This window comes from Leopardus geoffroyi, chromosome D3, assembly GCF_018350155.1.
Source record: "Leopardus geoffroyi isolate Oge1 chromosome D3, O.geoffroyi_Oge1_pat1.0, whole genome shotgun sequence".
Taxonomy (NCBI): domain Eukaryota; kingdom Metazoa; phylum Chordata; class Mammalia; order Carnivora; family Felidae; genus Leopardus; species Leopardus geoffroyi.
In genome coordinates this window covers 455152-474811 of record NC_059339.1, presented here as the reverse complement: position 1 = coordinate 474811, position 19660 = coordinate 455152, and the positions used below count along the sequence as shown (strand labels likewise).

Genomic DNA, 19660 nt, shown 5'->3' with positions numbered 1-19660 from the left:
GAGCCAGAAGGAAAAAAAAAATACGGCAGCGCCCTGGGTGGTCACAGCAGGACAACAGCACGGAAGGAGCGGCGTCTCACCTGTCGTGACGCTGGTGGACGTGGACGGTGCATCCCCAGGGGCCTGTGCTGCTCCTGGCTCGCTGCCAGGCCCCGGGCAGGGGAGGGGCTGGCCCGCCTGCCTCCGGTACTCAGGGCACTGTCTGCACACGATGTACGGCTGGCTGCAAGGAAGCACACGGGCACACGGGGTGCGGAGAAGCAGTGAGCTCTGCCCTGGCACACGTGGGGGGCGGCACCAACGCCCCCAGCCCCGATGACCAGAGGAGACCCAGATCCCCAGCCTGGAGGCATCTGTCCGCCCGCAGACCTCATCCCTCCTTCACGCCTCAGCTCTGCGTCTGCGGCCGTCCAGCGTGCGTGAAGGGGACAGATGGCACGTCCCCACTGGACACCCGGTCAGTGCTCACGCCGGAGCAGCAGCAGGGAGGGCCCCGTTCCCTGCTACCTGCTGGCTCCCCTTTGCTGTAAGGTTTCCAGAGACCCCCCGCCCCCCCTCCGCGGCGCCTACGGTTCGGAGACACATTGTGCCCACCCCGGTTTCCAGCACAGTGTCCCCCGGAGTGTGGCCACTCAGTCCCCACGTTGGGCACGACCCACTCTCACAGGTTTGATGCTGGGCGAGCTGTGAACTACGTCCAGGAGCACACTCAGGCCCTTCACCCTAGGCACCTATGAAACGGTGTTAAAGTCTGAACAAAATGTGCCACAGCTGAATGCTGCTGTCACCCGGGGACTTCCCGGCGGGCCACCCAGCTGTGTGCACTTCAGCTGCGCTTTCCAAACAATGCAGATAGTTAACAAAAAACGAACCCACAGGAAACACACCCACAGACCCTCCCCTCCTCTCAGAGAACGCTGCCCTGAGCCTGTCTCCAACGGCAGGAGCCAACGAGGGAAGAACGGGGAAGACGTGACCAGAAAACAACTAGCGAGAAGCCGCTTGAGCTCATTTCGGAACCAGATGACCTTCGTCTCAGGCCACACCAACTGTCAACAGGGTTTCCCGACATCCCTCCACAAACCTCAGGGGCCACCACCAGGACCCCTCTGACAGGCATACGATGACACAGGTGCCAGGCCCAGCAAGGCGCCTTCCCGGAGAGGCTCTCTGAGCTGAAGCACCCTCACGACCTAACTGGATGTGCGCTCAGAGCTGTGACTGTAGGGTCTGTCCCGCAGCACTGCCTCTCCAGTCAGAATTCGGGAAACAGCACAGAACCGTATGTACAGCAGGATCCCGTCTTTATGAGGATATTTAAAGTATATCGCCTTTTACTTTGTTAACAAAGGAAATACGAGTGACTACGTATAGGAGTTGCCAGAAGGATACACAATAAAATGTTCATACTACAGCGATTTTATTACTTTCTGCTTCACCACTATTTCTAAATTTTACAAAAAGAAACAAAAAGTAATTAATTAGGGGATTTGATTTTTGTCTCTTCAAATGTCATGACCCACCCAAAACACGCACTGTGGACTTCTGAGTCCGCAGACAGCAGCATTCTACAGCAAATAAAACAAGGTCTGCTAGAATCGCATCCTCTTGGCCAGGTGACCGTGGCTTTCCTGCAATAATATCCTCACAAATGACGATACTGCAACTCACACCGTGGGACTCCGGTCACCAGCTGAGCTAGAGGAAGCGTGCCCACAGTAGACAAAGAACACATTAAATCCTGCACCCCGTCGTAGCCAATGCATCGAGGCACCTGAGGAGGTGTCGGCAGATAACAAGGGACGGGTTATGGCAGTCATTTCCTAACAGACGTCAGTCTAACCACTACCCCGCACACCCTGAACTCACACAGGGCTGTACACCCATTACATCTCACTAACGTGGGGAGGAAGAATATAAGCAACAAAAGAGAATAAATATCGCGTGTATGCCTGAGAAGGGAAGGGGTACTGGAGAAGGCTGGTGGCAAATCCCCCCACCATCAACAAACTGAGCGGCCGTCCTCAGCCGGCGCCCGCCCCGTCCTCACCATGCCCGAGGCGGGCGCCGTCACTGGCTGACGTCACACATCAGAACGCAGACCACTCGCGAGCTGGGCCACTCAGGACAGAGCCGGGACTCGGGCCCCGTGCTGCCTCCAGCTCCCCGCTCCGCTCAGAGCCAGGCACAAGCTCACCTGATGTCCGAGGACTCGCTGTCCGCGTCTGACAGCTCCAGCAGGTCCTCCGAACTGCCCTCCTCATCAGAGAAAGACCTTCTGACTTTGGGCTGCAGCATGTCTTGAGTGATCTTGTTCCTGGCAGCCATGCTCCGCATGTCTTCCTCGCTGCGACTCTTGTCTGGAATTCAAAGGACATGGCTCTGCTGGCCGAGGGGCCCCTGGAGAGACACCCCGCCGTCTCCTGGAGCTGGGCGGGCTCCCCACTTGCCTGGGTGCTGGAGAAGGTACGCCTCCACCAGGTTGTTCAGGATGTGGTTTTTACAGATCCTCTCCACCGGACAGCGGCAGGTGGGGCAGAAGGAGGAGCGCTCCATCCAGCCTGAGTAGCAGGCGGCACAGAAGGTGTGCATGCAGGGCTGCAGGCTGAGGGCACAAGGACAGGTCTTCAGACGCCCCCCGCGGAGCACTTGCAGGTGGAGCCTCTGTCTGCCAAGCCGCGGCAGCCCCCCGGATGCCAGGGCACACGGGGCATGGCCTGCCTGGAGCCTGAGAGGCAGGGGCCCTAGTTCATGCTGCGTCTTTCCCAGAGGAGGACGTGGCCTCACTCGGGCTGAGGGTCGGTTACAAATTAGCCACCCACCAAGCTCCCTTGATCCAGCAGAGACTAGAACCCATGCTTCTCGGTGCGGATGGTGGGCGGGGGGGGGGGGGGGGGGGGGGGACACACACACCCACCCTGCGTATAGTGCCCACTGGTGGCAGCATCTGCACGCTCCGCTGACTGGGAGTGTCGCCTGCCTTCCATAAGCCAGGTGAGAAACAGTTCCCGTGCAGGAACAGCTTTCACCCTAAACTACTTTAATTTGGTCCTTGTTAATTAAAAGGAACCAGAAGTGACCATCCGTACTCCGAGAGGGACGGTCAACCAGGCTGTGACTCCAGGAATATGAGGAACCGGGACAGCGAACGCCAAAAAGGCCTGCATTTAAGTGGAGACTCGGACAGGCTCTCATTCTTAAGTCCCCACAGAAAAGCCGGGAGAGGGCTGTCCCCAAGCCGCTCCTGGGGGCCTCATCTGGGGGCACTCCCTCTGTGCCGACAACGCCCCCTCAAAGCTCAGCACGGTTCTCCCGTTCTGCGTCCGAGGCGCGCCAGGCCTCTTGGGTCGGTCGTGATGGGTGCGGACCGAGGCAACTGTCACCTCGCTTCGCAGGCTCTTCTACAGCCGTAGTTACCACGGCCAGGTTCTCAGCATGGTGGCCACACGAGCGGCACGATGGCAGCGCCCCGAGCCGAGCCGCACCGGATGCGGCCCGGAGGCCTGCTTGCCGGGGGCCGCTCCCCATCCCCGCCGCCACCCCATGACACCCTCACGGGCCCCCCGCGGCGAGCGCACCTCACGCAGTCATGCAGCAAGTCCTGGCAGATGATGCACGTGAGTGTCTCCTCCATCTTGTCCGGCTTCACGGCCTCGGGTCTGACGCCCCCGAGGGCGCTGTGGGCGTCGCTACACTGGTCCGCAACCAGCAACTGCAGGCTCAGCTCGGCCTCCCCCTCTGCGAGAAAGGGGCACATGCCCACCATCAACCAAGGAAGAAACAGACACCGGGTCTTTTTTGTTTTAGGAACATCTTAACCTGTGGACAGAAGACACAGCCCTCACTGCTGTGTGTAGTTTATTTATTTTTTTAAGTTTATTTATTTTGAGAGAGAGCATGTGGCTGGGGGAGGGGCAGAAAGACAGGGAGAATCCCAAGAGAGGGAGAGAGAGAGAGAGAGAGAGAGAGGAGAGGGAGAAGGAGAGCGAGAGAGGGGAGAGAGAGAGAGCCCCCCCACCGCTCTCGTTCTCCCCGCCCCCCAAGCAAGCTCTGTGCTCAGGGTGTGGAGCCTGACATGGCACTCAAGCCAAAGAGTGGTGAGATCATGACCTGAGCCGAAGTTGGACGCAGAACGGACTGAACCACCCAGGCACCCCTGTTTGTATTTTAAAGAAGGCCTAAAGTAAGTCCCAAGTTCCAGTACCCTTAAGTTTTGGTTTAGAAGAACAATGGCATAAAAAGAAGCATTCGGGATACATGGTTAAAAGATTAAGGTGGCTTGTCACACGATATTTGCGTATAATCATCGTTTTTGTTTAAACAAAAAACATGACTTGTGTATGTCCTGGAAAATACAGACTCTCCGACGTTACCAAGAGCTTTTAACTTTTTTTTTTTCCTTTTCTTCTGCTGGTGTTCTATAGAGCTCATAGATTAATTTTTATTTTTTATTTTTTTTTTTAATTTTTTTTTTTTTTCAACGTTTATTTATTTTTGGGACAGAGAGAGACAGAACATGAACGGGGGAGGGGCAGAGAGAGAGGGAGACACAGAATCAGAAACAGGCTCCAGGCTCCGAGCCATCAGCCCAGAGCCTGACGCGGGGCTCGAACTCACGGACCGCGAGATCGTGACCTGCCTGAAGTCGGACGCTCAACCGACTGCGCCACCCAGGCGCCCCGATTAATTTTTATTTTTAATGAAAGAAATACTTGCACACAATTTACAAAATCAAATATTAAGAGGGCACCAGCCCTCTGCCCTGGCCTGTCCTCACCTCCAACCTCCCTCCTGAGGAAACTACTTTCATGTTTTTGGGTGTTTCTCCTGGCATGGACCTCCAGGTTTCTGAGCTGTAATGCTCTGTTGAGGCTGACTGACTTTAGACACCGTCCATCTCCCAGCATCTATTAAGATAGAGAAGGATTCTGCCCCCTGGCCCCATTCACTATATTATCGTAACACAATTGTTAGTTTGGTATATTGTATTTGTTACTTCCGTGCGTCGTATTTACGTTACTGTGCTTAGGTAAATATTCACTGCTGAGCCAAACAGTACACCAAAATTAAGTTTTCTTCCTTCTACAATTTTTCATTTTTGCTAGAGTAAAAAATGGCCTCATTTGTATACTTACATTTTTACGTACTGTTGCTGATTTCTTTCGACACCCTCCTCAAGCCAGTCGCTTCAATTTTCCACTCAACACATCCAGTATCCTCGTCTCCTTCCCCGAGGCCTGCCCTCCCTCCCAGAGCCCCCAGGCCTCACTGCTCCAGCCGCAGGCTGCTCTCAGGCCTACAGCACAGCCACTGTCCCATTACATGTTCCCAAGTATCTTTTACAATCCTTTTAACTTTGGCTTTTTAAGGGCAGATTTTTCTCTAAGTCACCTTTCTTTTTTCAAATCATTATTACTTTGAGAGAGAGCACGCATGCACAAGCAGGGGCGGGGCGGGGGGACGGAGGACCCAAAGTGGGCTCTGTGCTACCAGCAGGGAGCCCCATGCGGGGCTCGAACCCACCAACCATGAGATCATGACCTGAGCCACAGTTGGACACCTAACCGACTAGGCCACCCAGGTGCATATTCTTAAAAACCGATAGTCACATCAAGACAGAACTGCAACTCAGAATGCACTGCTTCCAGACCATCAGCATAACCAGATAATAAATAGGGTTCAACCCCAATGCTGTCAAAAGGAAAAAAAGGCTCACGTTGCCATTTTGAAAATGCGGAGGCATCCGCTTCCACAGAAGGGGAGGTCCCGTCAGGAGCAGCTCAACAGCTCTCAAGGGCCAGAGATACACAAAACGGTGAGACTCTGACCTGCTTTCATTCTCTTCGTGACAGGCTCCAAATCCTCTTGGTCCCGGGACCCTGGCACAGAGAAGGGTGCTCCTTCTCTGTCTGGGAGAGCTGAAGGGAAGGTGGGGACTTCATCATTTGCCACAGACGGACCACATTCTTTTGGGGAGACGCCTGCATCTCTGAAGTCTGTGAGAGGGACAAACAAGACAAGTTTTTTAATTTGAGAGAGAGAGAGAGAGAGAGGGAGAGAGAGAACGTCAGCGGGCGAGAGCAGCAGAGGGAGAGACAAAGAATCTCAAGCAGGCTCCATGCTCAGCCCAACACAGGGCTTGATCCCACAACCCTGGGATCTTGACCTGAGTCGAAATCAAGAGTTGGATGCCTAACAGCTGAGCCACGCAGGCGCCCCAACAAGAAAAGTTCTGATTCGTGCAGCCTGGAAGCAGGGGGTACGGCAGGTAAACCACCACAGATTCAAACCAGGCCTAGGTGTTCCAAGATGCCGTATTCTCAGTAACACACGCTTACAGAAACACTCGGCTCACGCTTCTGAAGTGCACACGCGCCCACTACTGGGCTCGGGGGAGCTGGGCCAGCAGCACACCCACTGGGAAAGAAACGCAGAGGTGTCTGTGACCGGGGTGGCGGTGCCAGGGTCAGCTGTGAGACATTTGGTCTAAGACAGGGCCAATCCGTGTGCTAGCGGCCCCATAACATTCCCTGTGCTCTGAGCAGCACTGGCGCAGAAGAACACACAGGCCTCTCAAGACAGGGACGCAGCAGGCTTCACATTACAAGGCGATGGAAGCCAGACAGGGATGCTGCGTGTGAACTATTTCCCAAGGAGTCACGAATTTAAACGAGCCTGGCAGAAAGGTTAAGGAGACTTTCTAATAACCTTTATCTTAATCAAGACCTAGTGTGTAACACCATATTACAGTACATATCCGGTCTATAATACTCAAGTGTTGTTACTTTGAAAAAGAAACTGCCCTACAGCAGCCAAACAAAAGAAGTTAGTAAAATTGTTTGGGGAGCAAATCAGCTCGTACAGCAAAGGGAGAAAAGAGGGAGCTTCCTGGGCTGGCTGCTGGCTCTGGTTCTCACTCCCACCATGGTCTCAAGGACTTTCTATGCTCAGTCGAGCTTCTCACTCCAGAATGAAGATGATGATGATGGTACTCTCCGACAGACAAAGGGTGAGGATTCATCTAAAACTTATGAAATAAGTTGGCACCAAACCTCACATTTAGGAGGCTGGTTATTTTGTTAGTATGTATACACTGAGGCATGCAGATAGAAAAATTTCCCCAAAATTACACAATGGGAGGGAAGCTTTCCATCGGATCTGCTTACAGCAAGATTTTGTTTAAGCTTTTATCTGTTACTTGCACAATATATAAACACACTGCCCTTTCACAGTGGAATCAACAATTGCATGCGTACACAGACACAAGTCACATTTTCTTTATCCATCCATCCATCGAGGGAACTTAGGTTGTTTCCAAGTCTTTGGCCTTTGTGAATAGTCTGCAATGAACATGGGGTGCAGACATCTCTTGGAGACAGTGATTTCAATGCCTCTGGATATATATCCAGGAATAAGATTACTGGACCAAATGGTAGTTCTATTTTTAAAATCTTTTTTTGTTTTGTTTTGTTTTGAGAGAGAGCATGCATGAGTAGGGGAGGGGCAAAGAGGGGGTGAGAGAATTTTTGTTGTAATTTTTTTTAATGTTTATTTTTATTTATTTTTTTTTTAATTTTTTTTTTTTTAACGTTTATTTATTTTTGAGACAGAGAGAGAGAGACAGAGCATGAACGGGGGAGGGGCAGAGAGAGAGGGAGACACAGAATCGGAAACAGGCTCCAGGCTCTGAGCCATCAGCCCAGAGCCCGACGCGGGGCTCGAACTCACGGACCGCGAGATCGTGACCTGAGCTGAAGTCGGACGCTTAACCGACTGCGCCACCCAGGCGCCCCTTTAATGTTTATTTTTGAGAAAAAGAAAATAAGAGTGCGAGCAGGGGAGAGGAAAAGAGAGAGGGAGACACAGAATCTGAAGCAGATACTAGGCTCTGAGCTGTCAGCACAGAGCCTGATGTGGGGTTTGAACCACAAACTGTGAGATCATGACCTGAGCCAAAGTCAGACACTTAACTGACTAAGCCACACAGGCACTCCTAAATTTTTTTAATGGTTGGATTTATTGACTTATTTTTTTTTAATTTTTCTTTTACATTTATTTATTTTTGAGAGACAGAGAGAGACAGAGAGTGAGCAGGGGAGGGGCAGAGAGAAAGGGAGACACAGAATCAGCAGGATCCAGGCTCTGAGCTGTCAGCACAGAGCCCGACGTGGGGCTCAAGCCCACAAACCACGAGATCGTGACCTGAGCCTAAGTCGGACGCTTAACCGACTGAGCCACCCAGGTGCCCCCAATTGACTTTTTATTTTTAATTATTTTTTAAATGTTTATTTTTGGGGTGCCTGGGTGGCTCACTCGGTTGGGCACCCAACTTCGGCTCAGGTCATGATCTCACAGTTGGTGGGTTGGAGCCCCGTGTCGGGCTCTGTGCTGACAGCTCGGAGCCTGGAAACTGCTTTGGGTTCTGTGTCTCCCCCTCTCTCTGCTCTTCCCCTGCTCACGTGCTCTTTAAATGTTTGTTTATTTTTGAGAGAGAGAGAGAGTGGAGGAGGGGCAGAGAGAGCGGACAGAGGATCGGAAGCAGGCTCCATGCTGCGAGCATGGAGCCTGATATGGGGCTCGAACCCACGAACCGAGAGATTATGGCTCTTAACCAACTGAGACATCCAGGCACCCCCATTGACTGTTTTTTTTTTAATTGTGGTTTTTGCCTTTGTATCACGTATAAAGAAAAATTCCCCCAAATTATATAAATAATCACCTTTGTTTTCATCAGGCACTATTGTGGTTTACATTCAAACCCATCTTGAAGTAGTCTGTTGTAATGGATGAGGGACAAAACTACCTTTATTTTCTTTCAAATGTTAATCACTTCTGCTCATTATACAACCCAGTTTTGCTCGTGGCTTTGAACTGCCATATTCATTGCTAAATTCTTACACGCTTGGACCGTTTTGCTTTATTTATCTGCATATTTTTTCTGCGGCCAGTGTCAAATTTTTTTTAGTCCTTTAATTTTATAACAACATGTTAATGTTACATGAACTTGTTCACATTCATTATTTTGTATTTCTAAAAGTGTCGATGGGTGCCTGGGTGGTTCAGTTGCTTAACTGACTCTTGATTAGGGCTCAGGTTATGATCTCACAGTTCGTGGGTTCGAACCCTGCATTGAGCTCTGCGCACTGACAGTGGGGAGCCTGCTTGGTACTCTCTGTCTCCCTCTCTCTCTGCCACTCCCTGCTCGTGCTCTATCAAGATAAATAAATAAACATGAAAAAAATTTTAATTATAGGTTACTCTAGATGAGTCTTGAAAACATGATGCTCAGTGAAAACAGAAGACACAAAAGGCCACAGAGTATAGGATTCCAATTCTTACTACTTAAAAAATTTTTTAATGTTTATTCATTTCTGAGACAGAGCTCGAGTAGGGGAGGGGCAGAGAGAGGGAGACACAGAATCTGAAGCAGGCTCCAGGCTCTGAGCTGCCAGCACAGAGCCCGACATGGGGCTCCAACTCACAAACCGTGAGATCATGGCCTGAGCTAAGTCGGATGCTTAACCGACTTGAGCCACCTAGGCGCCCCATGATTCCGATTCTATGAAATGTCCAGAACAGGCAAAACCACAGAGACAGAATGCAGATCAGTGGTTGCCGAGGGAGAGCAGTGACTGTTTATGATATGATATGTTCTGGGGTTATGATATGTTCTGGAATCACACAGCAGTATGAACACAGTAAAAACCCCTGAAGTGTACACTTTGCCCGGGTGATTTTTATGGCAGGTGAGTTATATCCCAGTAAAACTATAAAAATCCCAGGAAATCTCCGACCTTCAGCATTTCTATCGGGGGTGGAAGAAAACAATATTTACTAGTACAGAAATCCTGCTGAGAGCCCGATGCCTGATGTCACCTCTGACTTCCTTAGTGGCTTATGGGACAACACAGGTCAGAGTCAGTGACTGAAGAGCCACGCAGCTACCGCTCTGAGACCCCCATCTCACCAGGGCTGAAGGGAGGCGCTTGCCCCGCAGAGATGGGCTCCGTGGAAGAGGTAGAGGCCGTGGGGAAGAGGTCCGAGGTCGACGTCGATGGCTGTGGTTCCTCAAAGCACGCCTGAGTGGTGGGCGATGACGGCAGGACCTGGGGATCGTCACCTTGCCCTGCACCTGAGGTATCTTTGGTCACGTGGAACACATTCTCTTTATTAGCTTCTGTGAGCACAACAGGAGCAGAAGGAGTATAGAGTCAGGGCTCAGGAGGAGCACTACTACGTCAGGCAGGACTTTCCAGCAGATGAAAAGGCTTTGCCAGTAAGAATCAGCAGCCCTTACCACGCACCCACTCCTCTGTCACAGTCTCACTTACCAAAGGGGTCTTGTGTGATGCCTTGCTTTTCATGCAGAGACTCGTAGAGGTATGCCACGTCTGAAATGAAACCAAGCAGATCAGAACAGTGTCCTCACGTACCAGCAGGGCTCCTTCCCTCTTCTCCTTTCTGTCACTTCAGTCCCTTTGTCGTTGTTGACTATGTTGACTTACCAGCTACTGACAACACTACCCAGTTTAAGGAATTTCAAAGTAAGCGAACCAAAGCATCTTCACCAACTTTAAAATAAATAAGCCTCCGGGAAAAAAACGTCCTGAGCCAGAAGGCAGACGCAGGGAAGTGAAAACGATGAGCAGATAATGAATCTGTGCTTTGCTGGTCATTTCAAACCACCGGAAGGAGAAGACACAAGGCCCTGCCACGGGGCCAGGGGCTGGCCTTGACAATGCTACACACGGCCTGAGCGTATCTGTCTCCTCTTGCCAGTTTGGGGGTAACCTTCCAAAAACTCTCCCAACTCTCCTTGTCCTGTTTCGTTCTTCTTCCCCAAACATAGACACTCAGATCTGGAAAAGCCTGAAGGGGATCGTCAGGCCTCTGTTGTCTCCTGTAAGGTCTCCAAAAGCAGAGTCATGAGTGGCCTTCAGCCCCTTATTGTAGGTCTTCCTCCCCACAACTCAGATTATCTTCTGCTATGTAACCCAGCCCATCCCTGTTCACTTCTCCTTGCCATTTTGAAATGCAAGACTCATGAGCATTGTGGTATTTGTGAAGAATGGCCGGGGCTCACAGTGCAAGGTCAACACTCCCACTCTTCAACAGGACTCACACCAAGAATCTACACAAAGGGGAGCCCGGGTGGCTCAGGCAGCTGAGCGTCCGACTTCAGCTCAGGTCATGATCTCACAGTTCATGGGTTTGAGCCCCACGTCGGGTTCTGTGCTGACAGCTCAGAGCCTGGAGCCTGCTTCACATCCTGTGCCTCCCTCTCTCTCTGCCCCTTCCCTGCTTGTGCTCTCTCTCAAAAATAAATAAACCTTAAAAAAAAAAAAAGAGTCTCCATAAAGAACAAAGAAAATGTAGCTAACACAAACAGTCTGAAGGGAAATACCTGCTTCAGCAGACTCACTTTCACGAAGCTTCCCAGCTGTGACCAGACTTCCCCACCATACACCACCCGAGGCCCACCCTGTACATTCCCTCTCTTACTGTATTCTGGCTCATTCTTCCTATACACCAAGTAGATGACATCCCCAGTCTGCAAAGGACAAGTCTGCTTCTTAACAACCTTCAGCTTGTTAATTACTGTTCCATTGGTGCTGCAGAGACAACAAAAATGCAATTTATCCTACTTACAATAACTTGGGAGTTAAAATTTTCTTTTTCTACCACCACTTAGAAAGAAGTTCAATATTACGCCTTCGAAAATGTAAAATACTCCCAAGAATGATGTAAACATGTAACGAGGCACATGTGCAAGTGCCACCCTACAGTTCTCCTGAGAGAAAGCTTGCCTGCTGCCCCCTTACTGACAGCCTGACCGTGCTTCAACATTTGTGCTTGTCCAACAGCACATCGTCTGTCCTCCGCCGGCCTCTGGAGGACCCTGGACTTCTACCAGCAGCTCCGATTTCCAGCTTCCCCCCGCTTCTGCACTTAGCTCTGTCCACTCATCTACCCTTCCCTCCCAGCAGGCCAGCTCATCCCTCAGATGGGCACTGACACCCTTAAAAGATGGGTTCTGAGCAGAAGCAAATGAATTCGAGGCTCTGGGCTGGAAGATGGTGTGGTCCCTCGGTCGGGAGGTCACTCCAGTCCGTCAGGGACCACACCACCAGGTGGAAGAGGCGGGGGCTGCAGAGGGCACAGGCGGGAGCCTAAGTCAGACGGGCCTGGAAGGGCTTCCCTGAGGAGAAACCCGAGTAGAGACCCAACAGAAAGTCACAAGTGGACGAACAGTGTACAAGACAAGAACAAAAGTCAGCAACTAAACAAACTGACCCAGCTTCAGGCGTTCGAACCACCCATGTCTTAACTCTATGGTTTCACGCCTAAGGCCTCCGGTGGTGAAGAGGCTTTATTTTTACATCTGAGCAGACTTCTACTCCCTCAGTGTTCTGGAAAGGGCCAGAAAGTAAGCAGTTCAGGCTGTACGGTCACACGGTCTCTGTCCCAACTCCTGGGCTCTGCCACTGACACACGAGAGGAGCCGCACACAGGATGTAGTCGAGAGAGTGGCCGTGTCCCAGCGAAACCTCACGTACAAACACTGGTCGTGCCGCCACAGCCAGCCAGAGCCTGTGCTGCCAGGGCCCTCCGCACTCCACTCTCGTGCTCTTTCTAACCACAGGAGCCCGACTTTGCTCTTCTGCTCAAACCCCCGATGACCTGTCACTGCTCTCGGGCTAAAGTCCAGGCTCCCTCGTGTGAACACCAGGGCCTTCCCCGCTCCGGTCTAGCTTCCCTGCCTTCCCACTCACTGCTCCTCGGCACACAGGGCCTGCTCGCGCCTCGGGGCCTCTGCCCCTGCAGTTCCTGCTGCCCGTGTGAAGAATGGACACCCTCTCCCCTCCAGGCACCTCAGCCAAGGAACGCAGGAGCCTCTAGAAGCTGGAAAAGCCGGGGAACGGATTCTCCCCTAGAGCCTCCGGAAGGAGCCAGCCCTGCTGACACCTTGATTTGGTTAATCCAATGAGACCTGAGTGAGACTTTGTACATTCAGCACTAGAAGGTCGTAGCTTTGCGTGCTTTGAAGCCACTGAGTTTGTGGTAATTTGTTACAAGAGCCCCAAGAAGCCAATATGGTCATACGGCCAGCATTGGAAAGCCAGGATCTGCTGCCTGAGGACAACTCTAGAACCAGTGCTACGTTATCCTACATTGGGCTGGGAAATAAGGAACTTGATCTGCTACGTACCAGAATAGGAAAGGAGCATCAGTTCATCCTCATAAACCTAATTTCTAGTCTTTCATCCCTAACATTGTAGTTACCAAACAATCTCGCAGCACTTGACCTTCACAAAAACAAAAATTCATCTGGTTGGGAAAGGCATATTCTCAACGTACTGCTGGAAGGCCATCTGCTACTTGTCCTGGGTTTAAAATAGGCACATTCTGACACAGCGTTCCTTCCTATGAATTTATCCCAAGAAAATAATCAGACATGAATGCAAAGCGTTTTGGAAGAGAAGAGTCGCAGCGTTGTTTATAGTAAGAAAAAGTCAAAATAATAAATCTCCACCAATAAAGGAACTGACAGATAAGTTATTATAAAATAATAATGAAATAGACAAGATAAATCTAGATGTACCAAATGTAAGCTCGCCATAAATAAAAGTGAAAAAAAAAAAAAAGGATACAACGTACATAGTAAAACCTCCTTAATACAAAATAAACACATACGAATTTCTAGTGGGCTAGTAGGATTTGGCAAAGCTTTTCACTTTTACCTACTCCTTATGTTGTGTAACAATTTTTTAAAAAGAAAAGATTTTTTTGATTTGGAGGAAAAAAAGTCTAATTCGAATAGGTTTGCAACTAGAAGGTTATCACTGCCTCTTAAGTCCTTTTTCAGGGATATTTTTGCTTTAATTTGAATATATTCAAGAAGCATCATAGACATGAAAGAGTTACTGGAAACCAGATAATATATTTCCTAATAACCTGGAAACTAGCGAACTACTGTGTTAACAGAAAATAATCCCTTGGTTCTTCTCTGTAGCCACCGGCTTCAAGACAAGAAAGAGATTACCTGGTATCTTCCAGCGACACCTGACCAGATTTTTCGTTCACGATAATTTTACAGTGATCTCCAGAGACCAGTTTATTGCCAGGGAATGAAAGATCACAACCTAAAACAGAGAGGGATACATTGGATGTGACCATGGGGACTGTGCACAAAAGTGCCCTTTGCTTAATCAAAGCACGTGGTTGAAAATCAGGACCCATGGTATATGCACGGTGGGAGACAGCCTAATCAAGTAAGATAGGAAGCAATTTTTTAAAAAGCATTTATGTATTAATCTAAAGTAAAGAGACAGGGACTGTCTTGAACCTTTCTGACTCCCCATTACCTAGAGGATACCCCCATCAACACCTCTGGCTTCTTGGTGACAATTTTACAACATGCACATGTGCGCAGCTACCCTGATAAAAGCAGAAGTTTAAAAAAACTAAGGGGCTTAGTTAAGTAATTCTTCATCTTAAGTCAGTCCTTAATTTCTTTTCCGTGTGATCTAAGGTTTCATAAATCATCACAAAATTGAAGCGAGGACCAAGACTCACAGAAAATATGACTGAGCAAATTACAGACACATGAACACGCTTGAGAAAATTTAAAACAGAAGGTGGATGCATCTACACGCAATGATCTGAATACAGTCATTATATCCTCATTAAATGCAAGGGGGAAATCCTTAAATACTGTGTTCTCTCCTTAAACCAGAGGAATAAAAGTTTTCAGGAGTTTTTACTATCTAATCGTGAATTTGCTTATAAGACATTTATACTATAGCTATTAAGGTTTATAGCTTTATTTTTAATAAGTAAAAACGGAAAGCAATATAAGTAAGTGTCCATCAACTGGTGGTGAATTAAAAAACAAACTGTGGGGAAAAAAAACAAACTGTGGTACATCCAAACAGTGGACTACTACACAGCATCAAACAGAAATACATTACTGAAACACAAAACAGCCTAAAATGAATCTCAAAAGGATTATGTCAGAGAAAAGAAGCCATACACAGACTATGGTGGAATATTGTGTGATTCCACTTAGATGACATTCTGGAAAGGCGGAATGACAGGGATAGAAATTAGACAGATGGCTGCCAGAGCTAGGGGTGAGAGGAGGGGGCTGATCCAAAGGACCACCAGGGAACTTTCTGGGGTGATGGAAATGTTTTGCACCAGACTGCAGTGGTGATTCCATTTCTCAACACTCACTCAACACCTATAACGGGATGAATTTTACCATAGGTGAACTACACCTCCCTAAACCTCAAGTAGTAGAAATCTTATTTGCACCTTTTATATTATGGGAAGTGCTTTGCTACATTTACCCAGGGTCAACTTCCCCTATGCTCAGGATCTTCCCAGCATACTGGGCACAAGAAGCAGGACAGTTTCTTTGCAGCCCCAGACCTAGCCCTAGTGACCGTGTCACTGGGATGGGATTTTAACAAGCTTCTCCACACCAAGAACATGAGCTTTCTAATTTGGATCCAAGATACTCGTGCTAAGTTCTATTCTTGGCATCTGCCCTGTATGTCATTCACTTGGTTAAATCTGTCACATGGCTGGTGCACACTGCTCCCACTCCCCGAGGATGGGAAGCTCCCTGGGAAACACAGGTCAACTCAGCTCCGCCTTTATCCTCGGAATAATGCCTTATATATAGCAGGCACACTACTGTTTTAAAATAAGTATAACCACGTTCTACACCTCTTAAGGAATGTTTGTGTCTCCCCCAAATCCCCATGTTAAATGCCTGAACCCCAATATGACTGTAAGGACAGGGCCTGTAAGGAGGAATAAAGGTTAAATGAAATCACTAGGACTGACGCCCTTATAAGAGAAGGAAGTGGAAGAGACACCAACGTTGTGTGTGGCCTGTGAGGATGAGGAAGTCTACAATCCAGGACAAAGACTCAGCAAGAAACAAATTGACTAGCACCTTAATCTTGGACTTCTTGCACTTAACGACTGTGAAAAATAAATTTCTGTTCCTTAAGCTTCCTGGTCTGTAGTGTTTTGTTATAGCAGCCTGAGCAGACCAACAGGGCAACTTCTATTTCCCCGGAGAGCTCAATACATTCACCAAAAGGTCTTCTTTTTAAGATTAATTCAACAACCCCTTTTTGCTCCTCGTATTAACATGTAAAATGATATATAATACTGTGTTGTAATAACAATGGTTAATGTTATTTGCTAACTCTAAGCCAGGCTCCTTTAAGCATTTCCCACATTTGATCTCAATTATCCTTCAGGAACTCTAGGAAGGATGTACAAAGTCCTTAGTCCAGACCAAAGAAGCTCTTCACCGAATTTCCTATTACCTCAATTAAAAGCAATTAGGGACGCCTGGGTGGCTCAGCTCATGATCTCACAGTTCGTGAGTTCGAGCCCCACATCGGGCTCTGTGCTGTCAGCTGGGAGCCTGGAGCCTACTTCAGATTCTGTGTCTCCCTCTCTCTCTAGCTCTTCCTCTCTCTCTCCCTCTCTCTCAAAAATAAATAAACATTTTTAAAAAAATTTTTTAAAAAGCAATTAATGCATTTTCCAAAACTTTCCAAGGACATGTAAATACATTCAAAATTGCAAACAAAACAAAAAAAAACCTCTACCTTGATATTGGGATTTAAGACTACCAAAACAACAACAACAAAACCAGGTGCAGGTACATCATTAGGGGTAAAATAAAACCAAAACATAATTGCTTTTATTTTATTCTATTATCTTCATCTTATTTTTTTATCATAGTACTAAGCCTTGCTTTTCAACAAACTTTCACATTCTCCCTTTTTTACAATATAAAGTCAGAAACAAAAAAATAGACTCTTAACCACTGCTGGTCACCAGAGGGGCAATGGGTGGGGGCTGGGGGAACTAGGTGATGGGGATCAGGAACCCACTTCCGGTGATGAGCACTGAGTAACGTACAAAATCGTTGGATCACTATATTTTACACCTGAAACTAAACATCCTATGCCAACTGCACTGGAATTAAAAAAAAAAAATTAAAAATATACAAAATCATAGAGATGATTTCTTAACTTTCAGACAAAATACATTTTGTTGACTGGACCAGTGCACTTCTGTCCCTTTAAGAAAGCTACAAGGGATGGCCACTTAGGAGTTTAGAGGCAGTTAAGAGTGGAGGGTGACCACCCTTTCCCACCTAGCTGCCAGACTTTGTCCGTCCCAGCGTCCCAGGCTCATTCAATCAACGAGTATTTGAGCAGCTCTGTTCTATAAACTGGGACTTGAGATGTTTTTCAATGTAGCCACCTACAGGCTATAAATTTCCCCCTGAGCACTGCTTCGGCTGCATCCTGTAAATTTTGGCAGATTACACTTTCATTTTCATTCATTTCAAGGTATTTTCTAATTTCCCTTGTGATTTCTTTTGGGGCCCATTGGTTGTTTACGCGTGTTGTTTAATTTCCACACTGAATTTTGCAATGTTCTGTTACTGACTTCAATCTCATCCCATGGAGGTCGGAGAAGATGCTTCCTGCAGTCATGAACTTGAGAAGACTGCATTCTAATACCCGGGGCAGCTTAAGTCAATGCACCTACTTCATAAAGTTGTAATGAGAATTAAATAATCTGCAGGAAGCACTGAGAAGTGACCTGGCGGAACGATAAGTGAATAAACTGCAGCTCTCACAGGAAAAACTAGAAAGCACAGTGGGCCCCGCCCAGGGGCCTCCCACCGCCTGGGGAACAGTCTCGCCCGGCTCCCGGCCCCCGGCCCTGGTTCTCCCCCCCACCCCCGGTCCGCACCTCTTCTGCGCCCGATGGTCCACTCGGGTTTCCTCAGGAGCACGTGCGGCTCGCCCTCGCCGGCGCCCAAGCGGAGGAGTCTCCCCCACGGCTGCTGCTGCGGCGGCTGCGGGCCTTCCCCGGGCTGCTCCATCGGATTCACATCTGACGAGACCCGGAAGCGCGGGTGAGGCTCTCGGACCGCGAAAGCAGGGGCTGCGGCCCCGCCGCTCCGCCCCGCGGCCCTCCCGGCCTCGGCGCCCACGCCACGCCGCCGCCGCGGGCCGGACCCCCGCCTCCTCCGGCCGCGGCCGCGTTCCGCCCGCCGACCCGCCACAGCCCCGCGCGGTCCGCTTACCCCCCAAAGCGCGCCGAACCCGGAACCGGCCGCGCCGCCGCCGCCGCTGTCAACAGACATCGCGGATCCCTCAGCTGATCCGCCGGGCGGGGCCAGCGGCGTCCGTGCCCTGCGATTGGCTGGCGGTGGCGCCCACCGAGCGCGGCGGCTAGAGCGGAAGCGGGAGCGGCCACCGAGAGTGGGAGTGTGGGGGCCAGCGGAGCGTGCGCAGACGGGAGACTGCGGGCCCGAGCGCCTTGTTTGGTGATGGCCGGGACGTCTTCGTCTGCGGAGATCCGGGAGGTAACTGCGGTCGGCGCCATGTTAAGTCGGGGCAAAAGGGATGGCGTCACTTGGGGGTTGGGCGCCCGAAGCAAATTCTCGAAGCCGCGTGGGACGTGCGGGCGGCGTTTAAGTGCTCGCAGCGACACTCCGCCTGGCTGAGGGGAGATGAGTGACGAGATAAATGGGAACTTTCGGATGCCGGTTTCCGCCCGTTGGGGAGCGAAGACCGGGAAGTTGGGCAGTGCGCCGGGAGAGCGCGGCCGAGTGACAGCGCCTCCGTGGTTGGGCGGCCGGGGTGCGAGGGGCGGTGCCACCTTCCCGGAGGTGGCGGCCGGCGGCATTCTCGGGCCCCCGAGGTCGGCTCCCGCCTCGGGAAGAGAACACACGTCAGTACTGCCGTCAACAGAAATCCGAAAGGCCGGGCAACGGCGGCGGGCGCCCCGGGAAGGGAGCCTGTAAGTTAAGGGAGTGGCGGAGAAATAGTTCACGGTATTCCCCTCTCTGTCATTTAAATCTTACATAATTTGTAATGTTTCCTTTTTTTTTTTTTTTTTTTTTTTTTAACCTACTACCGTTTCTCTTAAGTAAAAAAGGTCAATATTCTCTCTGAGGTATTTTGTGGGCGCTGAGGTCTCTGCTTGCTCTCTGCCGAGCCTGGCACTGGGACCGCTTTCGGGGTCCCCAGCCGCGTGCCCAAGGCAGACCCTTAGCGGAACTGGGTGGACGCTGAGCCAAGTGAAGAGTTCCCCAGCTTCTGGGGTGACGGGTTCCAGGACTATGGAGACAGAAGAGGTCGGGACGAAGGTACCTGTCCCCTTAGGCTTAGTAAAGTGCGTCTGCCCTGCTGGTCTCAGATTCCGGACAAAGGAAAGGCCAGAATTTAAAATTCTTATGAAATCTGGTTTGGCGCTGGAGTGTGGGACTCTTGATTTCAGTTCAGGTCATGACCCGCCCCCGGCCCCCACTCACCCTCTCTCCTTCTCTCTTAAAAAGAAAAAGAAAAACAAAAAATGGTTTGGATGTAAAAATAGCAAAACACAGCACCCTATTGGACTCTTTGTTGGAGACGGCATAGACCTGGCTAACCAGGCCTTGTTGTGCAAGATCCTAAGTTTTCTAGCCCCGGCAGCATCTCAGCTTTGCATGGCTGTCAACTCAGCAGTGAAACTCTTACCCAGATGCTTGACATTCTGATCTTTCTCTAATTCCAACAGAACACGTTTCGAGTTATTTATTAATTCCTTCAAATGATTTAATGTT

The 19660-nt window shown here is 49.8% G+C and overlaps 1 protein-coding gene across 1 annotated transcript in view; it reads right to left on the bottom strand.

Annotated features, from left to right (window-relative positions):
• The window catches only part of CHFR (checkpoint with forkhead and ring finger domains), a 28220-nt gene extending 9970 nt beyond the window's left edge, over positions 1 to 18250 (bottom strand). Inside the window, exons 1-11 of the mRNA XM_045459488.1 lie at positions 18137 to 18250; positions 17800 to 17943; positions 14045 to 14144; positions 11503 to 11612; positions 10332 to 10391; positions 9968 to 10177; positions 5829 to 5996; positions 3579 to 3738; positions 2451 to 2605; positions 2198 to 2360; positions 81 to 223 (exon numbers count right to left, since the gene is read on the bottom strand). Coding sequence (XP_045315444.1) covers positions 81 to 223; positions 2198 to 2360; positions 2451 to 2605; positions 3579 to 3738; positions 5829 to 5996; positions 9968 to 10177; positions 10332 to 10391; positions 11503 to 11612; positions 14045 to 14144; positions 17800 to 17932 — 1402 coding nt within the window. The 5' untranslated portion in view covers positions 17933 to 17943; positions 18137 to 18250. The remainder of the gene's footprint in view (positions 1 to 80; positions 224 to 2197; positions 2361 to 2450; positions 2606 to 3578; positions 3739 to 5828; positions 5997 to 9967; positions 10178 to 10331; positions 10392 to 11502; positions 11613 to 14044; positions 14145 to 17799; positions 17944 to 18136) is intronic.
• Positions 18251 to 19660: the final 1410 nt, after the last annotated feature.